At 56.6% G+C, this 18,150-nt stretch overlaps 1 protein-coding gene across 3 annotated transcripts in view; it reads left to right on the forward strand.

The window, feature by feature from the left end:
* Positions 1–18,150, forward strand: part of SLC24A4 (solute carrier family 24 member 4) — a 128,581-nt gene that overhangs the window by 61,378 nt on the left and 49,053 nt on the right. For 2 of the 3 annotated variants that reach the window (XM_045823737.1, XM_045823738.1), the window contains exon 3: positions 15,435–15,511. In XM_045823737.1, coding sequence (XP_045679693.1) covers positions 15,435–15,511 — 77 coding nt within the window. Of the gene's footprint in view, positions 1–14,621; positions 14,722–15,434; positions 15,512–18,150 lie in introns of those variants that run through there. The other variant, XM_045823739.1, reaches the window with a different exon arrangement.

Genomic DNA, 18,150 nt, shown 5'->3' on the forward strand with positions numbered 1-18,150 from the left:
ACAGAAAAAAATAGTACTGTCCCTGATGCTCTGGGTCCTGGGCATGCCCGCCTCCCGAGCAGACAGGAGTACAGCGGAGCGACGAGGTGCTCACCGCCTGTGTACCCACCCCCACTTTGCCACTTGCTGTGTGACTGTGGGCAAGTTACCTAACCTCTCTGTGCCTTAAAAATCGGCTATCGCAGAAATGTCTGCAATTCCTCAGGGGTGGTGGGTGCCCAGCCAGGCAGACCAGGTGGATCTGTTTCCCCTTCAGCTGGGAGTCGTATCCCCTCCGGAGGATGGACAGGATTGAAGAACGGGGCGTAGGAGCTGTTTGTGTTTGTAACAAAGAGGTAAACATGAGCTGGAGTGGGAGCTTCTCCATCAGCTTCTGAGTAAACAAGATAGCGAGTCGGCAGCGACTCAGCAAGGCTTCCCTTCCGCGGTGCCCGGCCTTCAGCACCCGTCACAGCGTTAGAACCGGTTTGCAGGGTGACTGGGTACCGCAGAGACGGCAGGATGTGTATTGGGGGCTGGAGCTGTTCCGAGTGTGGATTCAGGCAGAAAGGCTTCCCAGTGAACCAGGGCTGAGCTGTCACGGGTGCTCACAGGGCGTATGGGTGCCTGGTATCTGCAGAGCGTATCTGCTGCCGGAGAGGTGCCGGAGACGGCGAGCATGTTTTGTTTCACGTTCACAAGGGGGATGAGTCAGGACAGAAGAAAAAGGGGGTGGGGGGACTAAATTGACCTGGGATTCGACTCTATTATTGTATCTGTTGTGGTTAAATTAAGTCTTCTGGGTTTATTTGTTGAAGGAAGTGGCTGGCTTCATTATTTACATGATTATCCCAGAATAGCAAGCCATTAGTGCCCGTGCGTTAGAGACTGCACAGAGAAGCTTGCGCATCTCTGCACGCGTGCGAGTTTATGTCGCCTTGGAGGCCGGCGAGGTGGGTTAATTGTTTTCAGACGATGGCCGCGAGGAGCGAGCTGAGATGGAAAACCTCTAGGCGTTGGAGCCAGGCCCGGCTGGCTGGAGAGGAGTTCTGGCTGCCCGCGGACAGGCTGAATGGCCCCAGGCAAGTCACTTAGGCTTCCTGAGCCTCAGTTTTCTTATCTGCCAAATGGGGATAATGAGACCTCCCTTCAGGTGGTCATTAGGATCAAGTAAAGATGGTGATGACCTACAAATGTTGCTTCCTTTATTTCTCTACCGGCACTAACCAATGAACCACTATTTTCCTTACCCCTTCCCTTGTTCTGGGGCAGGTGAATCTTGACCTGTGCTCCCAACAGGAAGTGTCCCCGTGGGAGAATTCAGTTAAAGTGGGTATATTTATGTAAGCATTTTCCGCACTGCGAGCACGTGGGGAATTTTGGTGCTGGCATGTGTGAATTGCAAGCCCCTGCTGTCAGGAGTGAATAGAACGTTCTAGGAGCTGGAGCGTTCTGAGACAAGGAGCTCCAGGGAGGGACATCTGGTCTGAGGACCATCGGGCTCAGTCTCAGGGTGGAGGGGGTGAGCTGAGTGTGGGTGGGGCTTTGCCTGGGGGTTTGGCGTGCAGGGCTGGGGCTGGGTCGGAGTGGCTTATGGGAAATAGCCCCTTGGCTAGTGCTGAGTGAAGTTCCATCTCCTCAGCCTTTCCCATCCCAGTCATCCCAGGCGTCCTGGGCCACCAGGACACGGCGTCCAGCAAGCTGACGTCAGCAGCTCCGGGGTGTGCCTGGAAGCCTTACCAATAAACATAAGGAGCTGATTAACATTTTACATTTTATATGTGTTATACACTGTACTCTTACCATAAAGCAAGCTAGAGAAAATGTTAATAAAATTATAAGGAAGAGAAAATATATTTACAGTGTTTATTTTAAAGATTTTATTCATTTATTTTTAGAAAGAGGGAGGAAGAAGAGAGAAACAACGTGTGAGAGAAACATCGATTGGTTACCTCTTGCTCGTGTCCCCAATGGGGACCTGGCCCAGAACCCAGGCACGTGCCCTGACTGGGAATTGAACCTGCGCATGTTGGCAGCAGGACCGTGCCCAACCAAGGGAACCATGCTGGTCAGGGCATATTGACAGTGTTTACGGGGAAAAAAATCCACATGTACACGGACCTGCACAGTTCAGATCTGTGTGGGTCAAGGGTCAACTGTACTGGCAGCCCCAGACAGCCCCCTGGGTCCTGTTCCAGGGACGCCAACCTGCTCCCTGCCACCCTGCCGCGGAAAGGGCAGCCACTCCCCTGACTCATAACAGCCGAGGTTGGTTGCATAAGGACAGCTTTTTAAGGCAAGATTCCGCGGGCACCCATGTGTGTGGCGGTCTTGGTACTGTTGGTTGCACAGAGTAGCAAGCGCGCACTAAGCCCTCACTCCGTGCTGCGCTGTCCTCCATGCCTTTTCCTAGACCGTCTGGCTCCAGCCTCAGGGAGTCTGCGAGGCAGGGACTCACATTAGGCCTGTCCTACGAACGGGACACGGCAGCACAGCGAGTCGGGAGCCTCGGCCCAGGCCATCCTGCCAGTAAGTGGTGGGGCCGGCATTCCAGGCAGCGAAGGCCCACCTCGTCCATGCGGCCTCTGCGTACTCGTGGCGGAGGGCCTCTGTCACCTGTATTGTCCCCTGAGAGAGCAGAATGACCAAAGCAATGGCAAATCCAGGAGTTCGATTAATAAAACAGAAATGCATCCAAACACGAGGACCTACACACACTCCTGATGCTTGCACACGTGGGTGGCGTGTTCACTTCATGTCCCCTCAATGCGTGTGAGTTTGAGCACCGCTTGGACAGACTCTGCGTTCTACCCTCAGACGGAGAACCCCCTCTCTGGTCCCACCTTTTCCTATACAAATGAGGAGACTGGGCCCCAGACAGTGGAAGTGACTCGCCAGGGGCCTCCCATTCCGTGTGTCAGGACTGGGACGCAGACCCCCGGGCACAGACTCCCTGCACCCCCATGAATCAGCTGCTCCGTGCGCACAGGTCATGGAAACTCACAGTTGAGTTGAGTATCTTAGAGCATCTGTTGGGTCTCGGGCCTGGGGTCCCACGCTGTCTGCCCACTTAGATCCCCTCCCCAGCCGTGGAATCAGGTTGAGACGCCCAGGGAGCCACTGCCAACAGCCAACATTTTCCATGCCCAGCATGAGGCCTGCCCCTTTCCCAGCCATCTCTGGGACCCGGTAATTCCCTCCCTTCATTTAGGCTCCTACCCAAACACAGTTATACCCGGCGTCCCAGGAGCCCGCTGGAGCTGTCTCGGTTGTTTGTACGAGGCAGAACCAGGTCCCCAAAGCTCATGGGTTTCCGGAGCACTTAGCTGGAGGAGGAGGAGGAGGAAAATAAATCCATACTGCCTGCTGTTTCATTTCAGAGTTTCCTCCAGCTCAGGCTGTTCGGTGCCCTGGGATTTCGTGCCTCCATTCTGCCACCAGCAATTATTAAGCACCTACTGTGTATGAGGGGCACTGTCTAGAGAGAGATCAAGGAGCTGCAAACGCTTTTGGGGGGCCCTGGAGGTCAAGGACAGTCCTCAAAGATGGGCGCTTTGTCACACATGATTGCAAGATCAAGGCCTCTGCCCTCCAGGGCCGCGTACTAACAGCAACTCCGTGTCTTAGGACTTTGGTTGCGAGTCACAAGAGTCTTCCTGGACAGGCACGAGCAAGCGGTGGGGCGTGACGAGCTCCTGAACTGGGAGTCCAGGGCTAGTTTTAGGTGCGCCGGGATCCAGGAGTCACCAGTGGTGTCAGAAGTGGCTCAGTTCTCCTCCGTGCTGCCCCCTGCCCGGCCAGTTGGCCTAGACACAGGGCCTCGGAAAGCATGGCCTGCCTTCACCTCTTCAGGGGGTGGCAGAAAGAAGCTTCTCCTTCCCCCAAATTCCCAGGACTGACTCTTCAGCTCCTTCACTGTCTGTGAGCCAGCCCTGGAGCCCTGGGGAGGAGCCCGCCCGTTCAAACCACACAGACCTGAACCAGGAAGGGGTGCTGCCCCAAGGAGGCCCAGGGCCCTAGGGTGCTGGGCAGGCAAAACGACAGAGGTCGCTTCTGTCCACTGCCCAGCACCCCGAGGAGCTGACTCTGGTACAATCCGGCTCTCTCTGAGTCAGGCTGACCTGCATTTGGGCCGGGCACTTCTGTCCTCTTGTGCAGAGTGTGTGGCCACAGCTCACAAGTCTTCCAGACCTGTGCCGTCTCCAGGTCCTCACCTGTCCAGAGTCACCTGTGCATCCCCGCACCCTCCCTTCTTCCCTCTGTCTTCCATCCTGGGGCTCAGGTGGCCACAGCGTGTGTGCATCTGTCCCTCCCTCTCCACCACATCCAGTCCAGGAGCTTCTGCCTGAGGTCCCTGCCCCCTCCCTGTCCCCTCTCTGTCCCCACCAGCCTGAACAACAGTTCTGAAACAGGCACCAGCAAACTGCAGCCCGCGGGCCAAATCCAGCTTAGTGCCTGTGTGTGGATGGCCCTCGGGCTAACGCCAGTCTCCAGACTTTTGAACTTAAGAATAATCATCTGTGACTCGTGAAAGTTATGTGGCATTCCTATTTCAGCGGGCACAAATACGCTTTATGGGAACACGGCCATGCCCACTTGTTTATCCCACACGGTGGCTTTCACGCAGCAGCGGCGGTGTGAGTGGTTGTGGCCCAGAGCCTATGGCCAGCAAAACCCAAAATACTTACTCTCTGGCCCCTCACCGCAGCGAGTGTGCCAGTTGTCGGTCTGAAACGCTCTAATCCTGTCCTTCCTGTGCTCGTACGTCTGCAGTACTCCCGGGGTCATCGGGGCACAGCCAGACTCCTCTCCCGGCACCGAAGCCCTTCCATCCCGTCCAGCCAGTCTCTCTCCCCCGTGTCACCTCCCCCTCCACCTTGGCTCCTGACCGCACAGAGCTCGCCACCGTCTCCGGGGCTCCCTCCCACCTTCCAGCATCCAGTTCGTTCCTTTGCCTAGAAAGCCTCTCCCCTCCTTCCTGGGGAGGATCCAGGAAATCCTCCAGACCCCAGCGGTCTCATCCCCTGCCCCTCCCTGAGTCACCCTTTCTGAGTTAGACTTAACCCTGCCTCCCCTTGCATCCCTCCAAAGCCCCGTGGAAACCTCTCCCTGGGCCGTGGGTCTCGTTACAGCCGCCGTCAGCCGAGCGCCTGCTCCCCCTCCCCAGCAGGTCGCACACACGCTGCCTGGTGCATCCTGATGCCTTCACGGCCTCAGCTCCCCTGGTGGACGCACGTGTCGGAAGGAATGAAAGTCAGACCCTGGTCTGGGAGCAGCTGGTGTTCCGGAGATGAAGCTGCTAGGTCTGTGGGAACTCACACACTGGAGAACGGCGGCTGGCGACATAAAACTGAACGGAGCCAGAACACACACTGGGAGGCCTTGTCGCTCTGCACTGTCCGTGACTAAGACAGGCGAGCAGTGTGTTCTGACTGAAGGGTGTGGATTTAATGAGACTTTAAGGAGACCGGCGGTGGGGGGTGGGGGTAGGGCAATAAGGGGAAGGGGTGAGAATCAGGGAATGCCGGCCGTGGCATGCTCCTGGCCACCCACTTCGGGCAGAGAGTCCTGGGAGTGAGGCGGGCCTGTGCGGAACAGCACGTGGGCCGGTAGAGACACCAGGTGAGTGGCGGGGAGTGCGAGGGTCCCCATGAACAGGAGGCAGAGGGAGGCAGGCATCACAGTTTGGGGGACAGAGACAGCGGCCACCCTTTTAACCCATTTTATTCCCTAGACCAGCATTTCTTGACCCGGACGCCGTTGGCGCCTGGGGCCATACGACACTTTGGGACGGGGGCTGTCCTGCGCAGTGTAGGGCGTCTAGCCGCTTCCCTGACCGCTGCCCACTGGATGCCAGCAGTGCCCCTGCACCTGGGGCAACTCCAGAGGTCGCCCGAGCGGGAGGGACACAGTTGCCCCAAGTTGCCCCACAGGACTGCTCACACTTTCTGCGGAGAAAGACTGCTTCTGTGTCTGACTGTCATGATAGACCAGGAAAGGAAACCACTGGGGAAATGACCATGTGCTTGATTGCCACAGTGCCAGGTCACCTAAGCAGTGCGTACATGCCACAGTGCCAGGTCGCCTAAGCAGTGCGTACATGCCACAGTGCCAGGTCGCCTAAGCAGTGCGTACATGCCACAGTGCCAGGTCACCTAAGCAGTGTGTACATGCCACAGTGCCAGGTTGCCTAAGCAGTGTGTACATGCCACAATGTCAGATCACCTAAGCAGTGCGTGAGTGCCACAGTGTCAGGCCACCTAAGCAGTACGTGAGTGCTCAGTCGCACGCACTCCCACCTTGCAGAGTGCTGCAAGAGTGCTGCAGAGTGCTGCAGAGTGCTCACGGACCACACCTGAGCTCTGCTCTGGACCCAGACAGTCAGAGAACACTGTCTGCTTGTGTAGACATCGCCATGTGCTCTGGGATTTTTGTCGCTTTTAGGCCCCTAATACGTTTATTCACCATCTTGGATAGTGACTGTTCCTCGGAGCGTACATGTGCACTCGGAGGACAGTGCTGGACCCACCATGGAAAAGTGACGAGTTGCCTCTTTTTGGAGCGAGCTTCCTGGCCGCTTTTGGGTTAGCCCGCCTCTGTGGAGACTCACGTTGCCCAGAATTCCCAGAGGAAGGGCTGGAGCTGTGCTTTCCCATTGATCTTCCGAGTTGTGTCGCTCCCTGATCGTTCTCCAACGCTGACGGCTTTGGAGCCAGAGGCCAGGCCGAGGGCTGACCCCTCCCTCTGCCCGTCTGTCCCTGCAAACAGGCCAGAGCCCAGGACGGCTCCTTTCCGCAGCGGAAGTCGGAGGCCCTGGCCTTCGCTCCTGTGGCCCAGAATAGGCTCGTAAATGATGGAAGATACAGGAATCTAAATCCTAAGCCTTGAGGTCTGTGGAGACGTAGCAAAATCCTCAGCACCCATTGCAGAGACCGCAGTGCTTGGTGGGCGTATTGTGCGTGTGTGTGTGGGGCGGGTATGGGGGGACACGGCGGATGTGAAGGGGCAGCGAGCTCCGTAGTGTTGCCACTTGAAGTACAAAGCGTCGTGTACTTGGTGGAGAATCCGGAACGTCGGGCAGGTGAGGCGGGGGAGAGCGAGGCTGGCGGGAAGGGAAGGAAGGAAGCCGGACTGAGAAACCATTGCGGTCGGGCCCCTCAGCGAGCGCCTCCTGTGCTCCTCGGTGAGCAGGACACGGGCTGGCCGGCGGGACAGCAGCGAGTGGCCGGCACCGAGCTCCCCAGACCCCCTGCCCCGTATGCATTCTTGACTGCCTCCCGAGTCTTCATTTTGTTGGTGTTTTTGAAGAGGCAGGATGGTCCCGAGAGGCGGTCTGAGGGGAGCAAAGGCCACGGGTGGAGGAAGCTTCAGTGTGGCTCACCTGTCATTTTGTCCTTGGCCTGCGATGGGCCTCCTGCTTGTGACAAGCTACAGCAACAGCCTCCTCACACCTCACACCTCGCATGGGCTTTGCGGAAACTAAGGAGCTAGGTAATCTTCCACAGACTCTCGGAGGGAAGCCAAGAATAAAATCCAGGCCCTGGTGACTCTTTGTCGGGCTTGTTTTTAACAGAAGCCAAGGATGAGAATAAGCGTAGAACTCACACAGAATTAGGCAGACGTTTTTGTTCTGAGATCTTAGCAAAAAAGAACTGTGTCCCGATTACAACTGTCGGTCACTGACTGTTTACTCAAGCACCTACTATGTGCAACACGCCTGGAAATACATCACGCCTGCCGGTTGCTTCCCTTCTACCTATGATCTTGCTTCAACCTATTTGTTAGCCGAACCAGAGTGGTGGGAGGGGCCGCGAGAAGTGTGTTGACGAGGACCACGTGCTTACCCGGCCGGCCGGCACTCACTGGGACACTGCGCACGGGTGTGAGTGGCTTTGGGAGAGGCGGGGCCGTTCTGTCCCTTCCAGGTGCTCCCAGTGGGCCTGCCCAGCTCTGACTCGTGAGCTCAGCCCCTGTTTGTGCTGCATCCTGGCCGGAGACCTCTTGCCCTGGATGACCCAGGGGCCCCGCGGGGGATTAGGTCTGGGGAGAGAGGCAAGACTGTGCCAGACGCGCAGGGAACCTGAGGGTGGGGGACGAATGCGTGCTAAGGGGGTGACCCAGTCCACGGCTGTGGGCTGTGCAGCAGTGACAGCAGCATGCCCGGCAGTGGCCGACACGGGCCACCTTCGTGGGTGTGAACCCAGGCGCTGTTACGTATCCGTCCATGTGTGGAGACTGAGGACGAGGACACCAGAGGGAGCCCTCAAGTTCGCCAGCGGTGATACATGCACACGGACACACACGCATGCACGCCCCTTTCCTAGTGGGAGTGAGCTCCATGCATCTGCCTTTGTGGGTGTATAACATAAATACAGCCAGACAGAGTTCGAAGTGCACGGCTTGAGTTTTGACAAACGTAGACAACCACGTCACTACCACGCAATCAAGATCTAGAACATTTCCGACACCCCAGGAAGTCCCCTGTGCCCTTTTCTCATCGGCCCCTGCCCCAGAGGTCCCGACCTCTGTCCCCGAGGTCAGCGATGGTGGTGCCTGGACAGCATGATGCCGTCACGCCATTCGCACTCCTGGGCCAGATGCTCCCACGGGCCAGGTTTTTAAGCTTCGGTCTTCAGTGATAAATCACGGACTGCAACACTGTTGCCACAGAGACAACGCATCCACGTTAGAAGCACGTGGAAGGGAGCCGTGGAAGGGAGCCGTGGAAGGAAGCCGTGGAAGGGGGTCCGTTTCGGGTCCCTCGGCCGGCTGGCGGCAGCCACCGAAACGGTTTTGCTGTGTCTGTTCCCTGTTCTTCCCATTTCCAGATTTGCTCGTAGCAGCAAACCAGCCACAAGGGCTGAGTGTGTGTGTTGCTTGTTTCTTGTACGGTAAGCTCTTTTCCACATCTGGCATTTTTAATTCCCATTTTCGGTAATTCTCCACCTGAAATGTGCCACTGGGGAGGGGGCAGGGCTTTGCCTGTCTGGTTCCCGGACGCTCCCGGTGTGTGGAACCGTGCCGGCACAGGCGGGCTGCCGTGACAGTCCGTGGGGGGACCCGATGAGTGTCTCCCAACGAGCTCGCCATTGTCCACATCAGCGGGCCGTCAGTGGCTCCCAGGGTCTTACCGTGAGAGGTGATGGATATCTTCAGACATACGGTCCTCCCTGCCCCCCATGTTTTGAATGACACCTGAGAGCAAATACCAATGACAAATTGTTGTGTCCAAGAGAAAAAACATTTTCTGGTTCTTGGCGCACAGTCAGGCGCTCCGCAGAGCTGAATTACCGAGGGACGAGCCTCGGGTCTGCTGCTCCCTTGCTGTGTGACTGTGGACAGACCACTTAACCTTTCTGTGCCCTGCTTGTCCCATCTGTAAAATGGGTCTAAAGAAAGCATTTCCCAGGCTCATCGCGAGGGTTAAATGCAATAGGCCCTGCACATGTATTTGCTATTTATGTTGTGTACATAAAGCATTGTGCAAAGGAAAGTTGCGCCTTCTTTGCCAAATGGAAATAGTTTCTTTTTGTAATCACTGTGCTTTTGAGAACTCAGTGGCACTGTGTGGCCTGCTGGCACCGAGTTTGGGCGTTGTGAAGTATTTTTAGAGAGGGAAGGGAGGGAGAAAGAGAGAGAGAAACATCAATGTGCAGTTGCTGGGGGTCGTGGCCTGCAACCCAGGGATGTGCCCTGACTGGGAATCGAACCTGCGATGCTTTGGTTCACAGCCTGCTCTCAATCCACTGAGCTACGCCAGCCAGGGCAGTTATGTGCATTCTTTATTGGACCTTCTAACTGGGTGCCGTCTCAGAGAGGTGGGGAAGACGGACGAGTACATTGTCCGCACACCCCATAGAGGCGAAACTCCAGGTCGCTGCTAATTGTGGAAATGAACAGAGGCCGCCCGGGTGAGAGAGAACACCCAGTGCTTGCTCAGAGCTTACTGCAGCAAGGGAGTCAGCCACCCCCGCTCGTGTCTGGCAGGGACTCACCGGCAGGCAGGGGAGTGGGGGAGCTTTATAGCGGAGAAAAGGGCTTCAGGTGCGCCCCAGGGAGGGGGGAGGCTGCTGAGCTGGGGACGCTGGAGGCTGGCCGGCTGGAAGGGGGGCATTGCATGTGCTTGGTTCGGGCAGTGCGTTCGTTTCCTGGAGTTGCTGGGTGGCTGTAAGAAATGACTACCAATCGGGTGACTTATGGCCACACCAGTTTGTTCTCTCAGACTCCCGGAGGCCGGAAGTCTGGGATGGAGCTGTTGGCAGGGCCGGTTCCTCCTGGAGGCTCCGAGGAGTGTCTGCTCCTTGTCTCTCTCCTACTTTCTGCTGACGGCCTGCAGTCCTTGGCCTGTAGCCATGTCGCTCCAGTCTCTGCATTTGCCATTACATGGCCTTCCTGTCTGTGTGTCCCCTTCTCTTCTCATAAGGACACCAGTCACGGGATTTGGCGCCGCCCTAATCCAGTGCAACCTCATTTTAACTTAGCTACTTACGTCCGCAGAGACCTCATGTTATGGACTGAATGGTGGCCCCTCAACCTCCGTGTTGGAAGCGCTGCCCCCCAAAGTGATGGTATCCGCATTTAGAACAGGAAACCAGAGCCATTCTCAGTGTGTTGCACAGAAAAGGACTGAAATTCGGGGACTCGGGTGCTCACAAAGTTGCAGGAAGGGCTGCAGGACCAGGAGCTGCAAGTGAGGTGATCAAATCCAAAAATGTCCCGCGTGGGGATGAGGGAGTGGGCGTTCTTGCCGGGAGAGCCTCTCAACACCTACATCTCTATATACTGCTGGTGCCCCAAGGACACCAGCATCTGGGGGTCCCACAGAGGAGGGGTCCTCTAGGGGAGACTCGGCAAGTGAGAGTCAAAGGGGTCAAAGAAACCAAGTGAGGCCGCTGCAGGAAGGTGGGACCCGCAGACCCGCCACAGGCAGGCAAATCCTAGTGCATTTTCTAAGTGCCAGAAGCTACACACTCTGCGATTCCATTGATGCGACATCCTGCGAAAGGCAGTCTCCAGGGAAAGGAGACGCCAGTGGCCGTCAAAGTTTGGGGTGCTGGGGAGGCTTTAACTACACAATGGCAGATGAGGGAATTTGGGGGTGATGGGACTATACTGTCTCGGGTGTGGGGGTAGATACACAACCCTGCCTTTTTCAAAACCCACAGAAGCACACGCCACAGAGAATGAATTTTACTGTGTGTAAGAGAGGTGGGTGGATAAATGGATAGATTGGTCATTCATTCATTCATTCATTCATTCATTTGTTCATGCATGCGTTCATCCATGCACACATAGGAAGTGGTCAGTTTTATTAAATGTCTCAAAGGAAGTCAGGAAGATGAGTGACAGGTTGCCCTGGACCCGTGGGACATGGCCTAGACCTCTGTAGGGGCAGGCCCTGGGCTGTTAGCGGACCTGAGCTGCAAGATGCAGTGAGCATTCCTTCCTTCGAGAGCACAACCTCGTCAGGGCCCTTTGACCTCCCGGGAGTCCAGAGCCTGAGCCCGAGACGTGTGCCCATGGCGGGTGAGCTGCTCGGATGAAAGGGGCCTGGTATCGGGCAGGCTGCCGCCCTGGGTTCTTCCCTCCCCCGGGCCGCACCGTGGGTGTGCGACTTTAGGTGACTCCTTTGGCCTCTCGGAGCCTCTGTTTCCCCATCAATGAAAATGGTAATAATGATCTTCTCAGAATTGACCAAGTAGATTGAAGGACCTGAAATGTTAGCACCACAGCCATCCAACCTTGCCGTGGGCACCACTCCCTCCGTGGGCTCGCCACCTGGCCCTGCCTCCCCGGCCAGTAGTAACCCCTGGCTGGCTCACCCCTCACCAGCACAGCGAGCTTCTCTCTCACGCGAGATGGCTTGTTTATCTGTCCATCTCCCCCACCCGTCCCCTCAAGGGCACACCTGCAAGGCTTCGTGCCAGGATCCTAGTAAATGCTCCAGAGACGCATATTTGACATGAGCTGTTTCAAAACTAGGGTCTTTGCCATCCTGACACCCTGCCACTTTCAGAGTACTTTGGCTTTCTCTGAAAGGCAAATCGCCTCCAAGACCAGGGGCTGCCGGGCCTGAGGGTGTCCCTGGACGCACCTGTTCCCAGAGGGAGTCCAACACCCACTGCGTGGGTGCTCAGCAAATGCTTGTCGAACAAACGAATACATTTGGAGAACTAGCAGAGGTGTCGGCAAAAGGACAGACCCTCGAAAGGACAACGCTACTTCGGCGTTCCTGAAATATGATGGTGTCACCCATGCAACTTTGTGCGTTGACCGGAAGGGTCAAGTGCGTCCTAGGGGTCTCGTGTACACAGTGTTAGAGAACTCGGTAGCTGGTGGTGGGGAGGGGGGACCGCAGATGCTTTCGTGCCCAGGGGTCTGTGGTTTCCCCTCCGCTGTCCAGGAAGACAAGTGGTAGGGAAGACCCCCACCCCTATTCCCTGGCCCTGCACACAATGGTGGGGGGGGGGTGGGGGTGCCAGGAGGGAAGAAAACGCCTGTGTGAGGAGGATCCGGGGTGTGTCCAGAACCAAGAGCGATGGAGAAGCCAGTTCTGAGCACTGAGGTCAGAGGAAAGAATCCCAAAGGGTGTGGGAAGGGGCTGCTGTGAGGTTTGTAGCTTCTCCTTCCCTCCTCCCCCCCCCCCCCCCGGGCTCCCGCCATCACCCCTGACATGGACGGTGCCGGGATCGTCCCTGGCTTCCCCAGCCGGGCTCCGCCTGCAGACGCCTCTCTTCTTCGCCGCCCACTCCTGCCCCTGGGGTTTCTGCAGCTCTCGGGCTCGGGTGTGCCCTACGTGTGCCCTGCCGATTCCTCGTTGCCTCTGGTCGGGATCTGAGCGGCCGGGGCAGACTCGGCCCCTCTCAGACGGGCAAGCGTCACCCCCTTGAACGGGGGTCAGGGCTCCGGATCCCAGCAAGGCCAGGAGAAAAGAAAGGTTGCCGCAGAAGCTGGGGTGAAACTCCATCAGTGCTGAGATCCTCACGTGGCCCGTCTCAACTCACCCACTCTCTTCCCCCCTGCGCTGGCCTTATCCGCTCTTTGACCTTCACAGACGGAGGCTCGTCCTGTGGAGGCGCGGGGACGGAGGTCGCAGTGAGCCAGGAGCCTGTAAGCTAAGATCCTCACGGTGGCGGCAGCCTAACTGGCTGGGTGCCACACACACGTCACCTCACTGCGTCCTTGCAGCACCCTGACCGGCGGGTTGTGTGGGGACCCCCGTGTGGAGGGGTCACAGCCCTGAGGTGTTAAGCAGCGTGTCAAGGTCACCTGGGTCATAAGGGGCAGAGGCCCCTCCCGGAGCCTGAGCCATCTGCTTCTGAAGACACTGGCTGAGCGGCTCACACAGGCTGTCTGCAGCTCCGGGTTGTTGCCATTGGTGACAGCGATGGCAGGGACTGAGTTCCTGCTGTGCATGCTCCATGGCCTGTACCCCCTGCACCCGTTTCCAGAGGACTTGACCCCTGAGCTGGAAAGTGGACTGGTCCCAGGTACCAGCCGCCAACATGAGAGGGCAGGGTGGCCGCCTGCCTGCTTACAGCCTCTGACAGCCACGTACTCAGCAGAGGTGACTCTTTCTTTACCTCGGGGGCCACAGGTTGTGACTGAAGAAGCAGAGGGACAAAGGGATTGAATGACCCAGCCAGGGACCCGCAGGCTCTCTCCAGGTCTGCTGTCTCCCGGGGCAGGGAGGCTTCCATTGGCGTTAGAGGCGGCTCCTCACCGTGGAGAGCAATGCAGGGTACCCCTGTGAGTCCTGGCTTAGGTGGCTGGGGGCCCCGAGCTGGCCACTCCCCACTGTGAACCTCGTCTGGAAAGCAGGGACGGTGTCGGCTGCAGTGCCTGCCTCACGGGTTCAGGATGTGCCGGGAGACTCGGGTGGGTCCAGAGGGCCGTGGGGCGCTGGCAGCGGGCAGCTCTGCTGGTTGCTCGCTGTCTTTGCTGGTGGAACCGGGGCCAGGGATGGCATCTGCTCCCCTCTGCAGCCTCTGGCATACCCAGGAGGTGGCAGGGCAAGGCGCTGTGGCCGAGGCAGAGCTCTCTTCCTTGCAAGGACAAAGCCATTTATAACCCATATTCCCTCCCTGCTGGAGGCCAGACGATAATGTCCTCAAAGCAAAAAAGCCGGCATCACCTTATACTAATTTCCAAAGAATTTCCAGGATTGGATAAATCACCAGCTTTCAAACCACTGCTTTGGAGAAGCAGGGGCTGTCTCAAATTTTCGTGGCAGAAATGTCTATTGATTCAGTTACATTTCTCCCTGAAACAAATCCCTGGCTGCAGGGACGCCGTCTCTGCCTTTACAGTTCTCCGTCTCTGAGACGGCAAACCTTGGAGCAGGTCCATGCCCTTGAACCGACAGAGCAATTCCATTCCAGAAGTTTGATTACAGGAAGAGAAAAAAAAAAAACAACACAGAAGTGAAAGAATCTATATTTCATTAAATTGCTGCTTGTTTCAAAGTGGGAACATTTTCTGGGTGTCTGGGGAGCTGATGTTTTCTGTCTCGTTGGGAGGATCTAATCTTAAAATACAGAAAAGTCTCCATATAAGGGAGAAACGATCCTTTTCAGAGCTTGGGGCCAAATTACTTTTACAGAGAAGGGATTTTTGTCCTGGGAGCTGACTTAACAAGCATTTAACAAGCGCCCGCCAGGAACCCGGTCATTCTAGTTATTTAAGGGCCTTCCAAAGGTAACGGAAGCATTCTCGCAGGACGAGGCGATGCACATTGTTACTGTGAGTGTTTTGCCATTGCTTATGCTATCGACTTGAAGGTCTGTTGGGACCCTACTGAGTGCCAACCAGGCCAGGGCACCGAGGACGCAGCACAGGGCTGGGCGGACCCCTGTTTACCTGAAGCTCCCGGTCTAGCTGTTGTGATGAGGCCCCTTGAAGAGTGGGGGTGTGGGCGTCTCTGATGGGGGAGCTGCGGGGACGACATTCACGAAGTGCTTATCCACCTGTCCTCTGGAAGCGGGGCTGGTGGGGAGGCATTATTCCTTCATCACGCGGGAACGTTCTGGGGCCTGAGAGGCAGGCAGTTGCTCAGACCACTTGTGTGGGGTCACAGGGGGTGTCAGGGATGGCACCTGGACCCCAGGTGTGTGGCTGCTGGTGTGGAGAGCTCTGTATCTCACAGGGCCGCCCACCGCCCAGGACGATGAGAGCCCCTAACAGGGGTGGCAGTGTCCACCCCGGCAGGGACATCCCTGGGGCCAAAGGAGGGCCTGTGACATGGTGTGTGATGACCCAAGATGCTGGCGGAAGCACACCTGGCACCCGAGTGGACCTCAGGGGGCCCAGGGCCAAGGGGACAAGGACCAGTGCCCTCCGAGCCCTCCTCCTCTCCCTTGTTCCGCCTCGGCCTGGGCGCCTGCTCCAACACCCCTGCCCCCGAGCCTCACCTCCCGTTGACAACTAACGCTCTGCCGCGTCCTCTTGTCTTCCAGCCATCCACGAGTTCCCCACAGACCTGTTCTCCAACCAGGAGCGACAGCACGGAGCTGTCCTGCTGCACGTCCTGGGTGTAAGTGGCCCTCGCGGGGCGGGGCGGGGCGTCCGGCACGTGGAGCGGGGAAGCCGGTCCTCGGACGCGGTGGGGCCGCCATGCATGGGGGTAGGGGCCGTCCATCCAGTCCTTGTCAGAGCCTGTGAGGAGGGCGGGGCTGCACCCGCCTCACCCGCAAAGAAACGGGGTCTGAAGGATGTTCAGCGACCGGCTCAGTGTCACACAGCAAGTGGCCGCAGAGCCCGGACAAGAGCTCGAGCCTCCTGGTGCCTCAGTTTGTGCTTCCATAAACCGGGAGCGACAGCGCCTCTCCCGGATGCCTAGGTCTGAGTGGGTGTGGGTCAAGTGCAGCAGACTGCACGTGGCGCATAATAAGTGCTCTCTCCGTGCTCGCTGCTGGTTCCCCCCCGATGCACCACCTTGCACGACTGTAGTTTAAAACATGGGTGCGCTTCGGAAACTTCCCTCTGTATTCAGAGGGGCCTTGATGATAAACAGTGGCGTTTAAGGGGGGATTCAAAAAGAAATAGTGGGTTCAACCCTAGCCCGGTGGCTCACTTATCTGGAGCATTGTCCCGTGCACCAAGAGGTTGCAAGTTCGATCCCCAGTCAGGGCACATACTTAGGTTACAGGTTCTATCCCCGGTTGGGGTACGTACAGGAAGCTGCTGATGGATGTCTCGCTCTAAAACGAATAAACATATCCTTGGATGAGGATTTAAAAAACAACAACAAAGGAACAGTGAGTTCAGACCTAAGTCATAGGTAAAATTTGCTCTTCTCTGTCAGGGATAGGCAAACCACAGCCCATGGCTGCTGCCCGTGTTTGTAAATAAAGTTTTATTGGAACACAGCCTCTCCCATTCATGTGTGTGTCATTGATGGCTGCTTTGGCCTCAGGGGCAGAGCCGAGTAGTGGTGGCTTTGCCTGCACCCCCAGTGTTTGTTTCTTTTTGCTCCCCCCCGAACGATAACGAAACCCAGGGATAGTCACACCTCAGATGCCTTGGTCTGCAAAGCTAAAGATAGATCACTCTCCGTCCCTGGGCAAAAATCTGCCAGCCTTATTGTACAACGGTGGCCACTTTGGATCAAGCACAGCAAATGTTCCTCTTGATTAGGTTCCCGACCACCCAGCACCCTCTCTCTGCTTATATATTTAAACCCAACCAAATATTAGCCTTTGCAAGAGATAATTAAGAAAGTCAGAGCTGGGATTCTCACAGTGATAATAGCCACCAGCGAATAATGAATGAGTGAAGATTTAATTAACAGAATATGCAGTGTTAATGAAAATGGAGCTTAGAGTGAAGATTGTAGGCACATTTTGAATGACAGGCCTGTATATTATTTGGGTAATGGAGTTATTATCTTCCTGGTTTCTCCGGCTTCCTCGGGCACCGCCTTCCACTAAGAGAGTGTGGATTTGGTGAGTCAGGCCCAGGGTTCTGTTCCTCTGCCTCACAAAATCCTGGCGGTGCTGAGACAACCTCGAACCTCCGTGCACCTCGGGAATTTTGCAGGGACCACCAGACCACTTTCTACTTTTACAAATAAAGTTTTATTGCAACACAGCCACACCCGTTCCACGGCTGCTCTTCAGAGACTGCAAAGCCTACAGTGCTTAGTGTTGGCCTCTCAGTTCACACAATGGAAATAGAGGCACCATGTTGGCCCCTTTCCTCTGCCGCGTTTCAGAAACGTCAGCGGAGCCAGAGACTCTGGCCTCACAGGACACCCTCAGCCTGGGAGATAATGTTGGGGGAACTTGCGGGGGGGTGTGAGTTCAAGTCGGAACCCTGAGATTCGTAGCGGGGTCTCTCCCACCTCACTCTCTTCCCTTTTACCTTAACCCCCAGGAGTTGCCCCCCCAACACACACACACACAGGCCTCTCTCTCTCTCTCTCTCTCTCTCTCTCTCTCTCTCTCTCTCTCTCTCTCTCTCTCTCTAATCAGATCCAGGGGCAGCCTCACCTGGACCCCAGTAGACACCTGCCTCGGTTGCCTTGGCCACAGCTGACACATCCTCCATTTTATTTAGTCGTAGTTAAGTCCCTGTGAAGTGGTCGGAGTATCACCCCGTCTTGGGTGAGGCAGCCCAGGCTTCCCCGCTTTGCACGGGGGGCATTCACATCCTTCTTCCTGTGAAGAAAGCAGTGGCTTCCCCCAGGGCATAGCGTGAAATCGCATCTCTTTTTGGTGGGTCCCCATCCTCGCCTCTCCCTCCGACCTCCCATTCTCCACCTCCTCCCTCATTCTCACTGGGTTCTGCCTGCACCAGCGGCCTTGCCGGTCCTCAGATGCTTCAGGCGTACCCCCGCCTCAGGGCCTTTGCACGCCCCATTTCCCGGCACGTACGGATACTTTGCCTATTTGTCTGTCCCCACGAAGGTACGTCACACGAGGCAGAGGCCTTTCCTGGTGTCCTCGCCACGTATCCCGATGCCTGCATACAGGTGCCTCATACACAGAGGAGCTCAGCGAAGCTGAGTTGGGTGGACGGGGCCAGCGAGGGGTCTGTGTATAAAACCACTTGGAAACTACGGATCTGTTCTTGCTCCGTCATCAGATAGATGAAGAAACTGAGACCTAGAGACGTAACTCATCCAAAGTCCCACGTATGGCAAACAAGTCCCAGAATCACCATTAGAATCGA

This window comes from Phyllostomus hastatus, unplaced genomic scaffold (assembly GCF_019186645.2).
Source record: "Phyllostomus hastatus isolate PE091 unplaced genomic scaffold, TTU_PhHast_1.1 phas_scaffold_501, whole genome shotgun sequence".
NCBI lineage: Eukaryota > Metazoa > Chordata > Mammalia > Chiroptera > Phyllostomidae > Phyllostomus > Phyllostomus hastatus.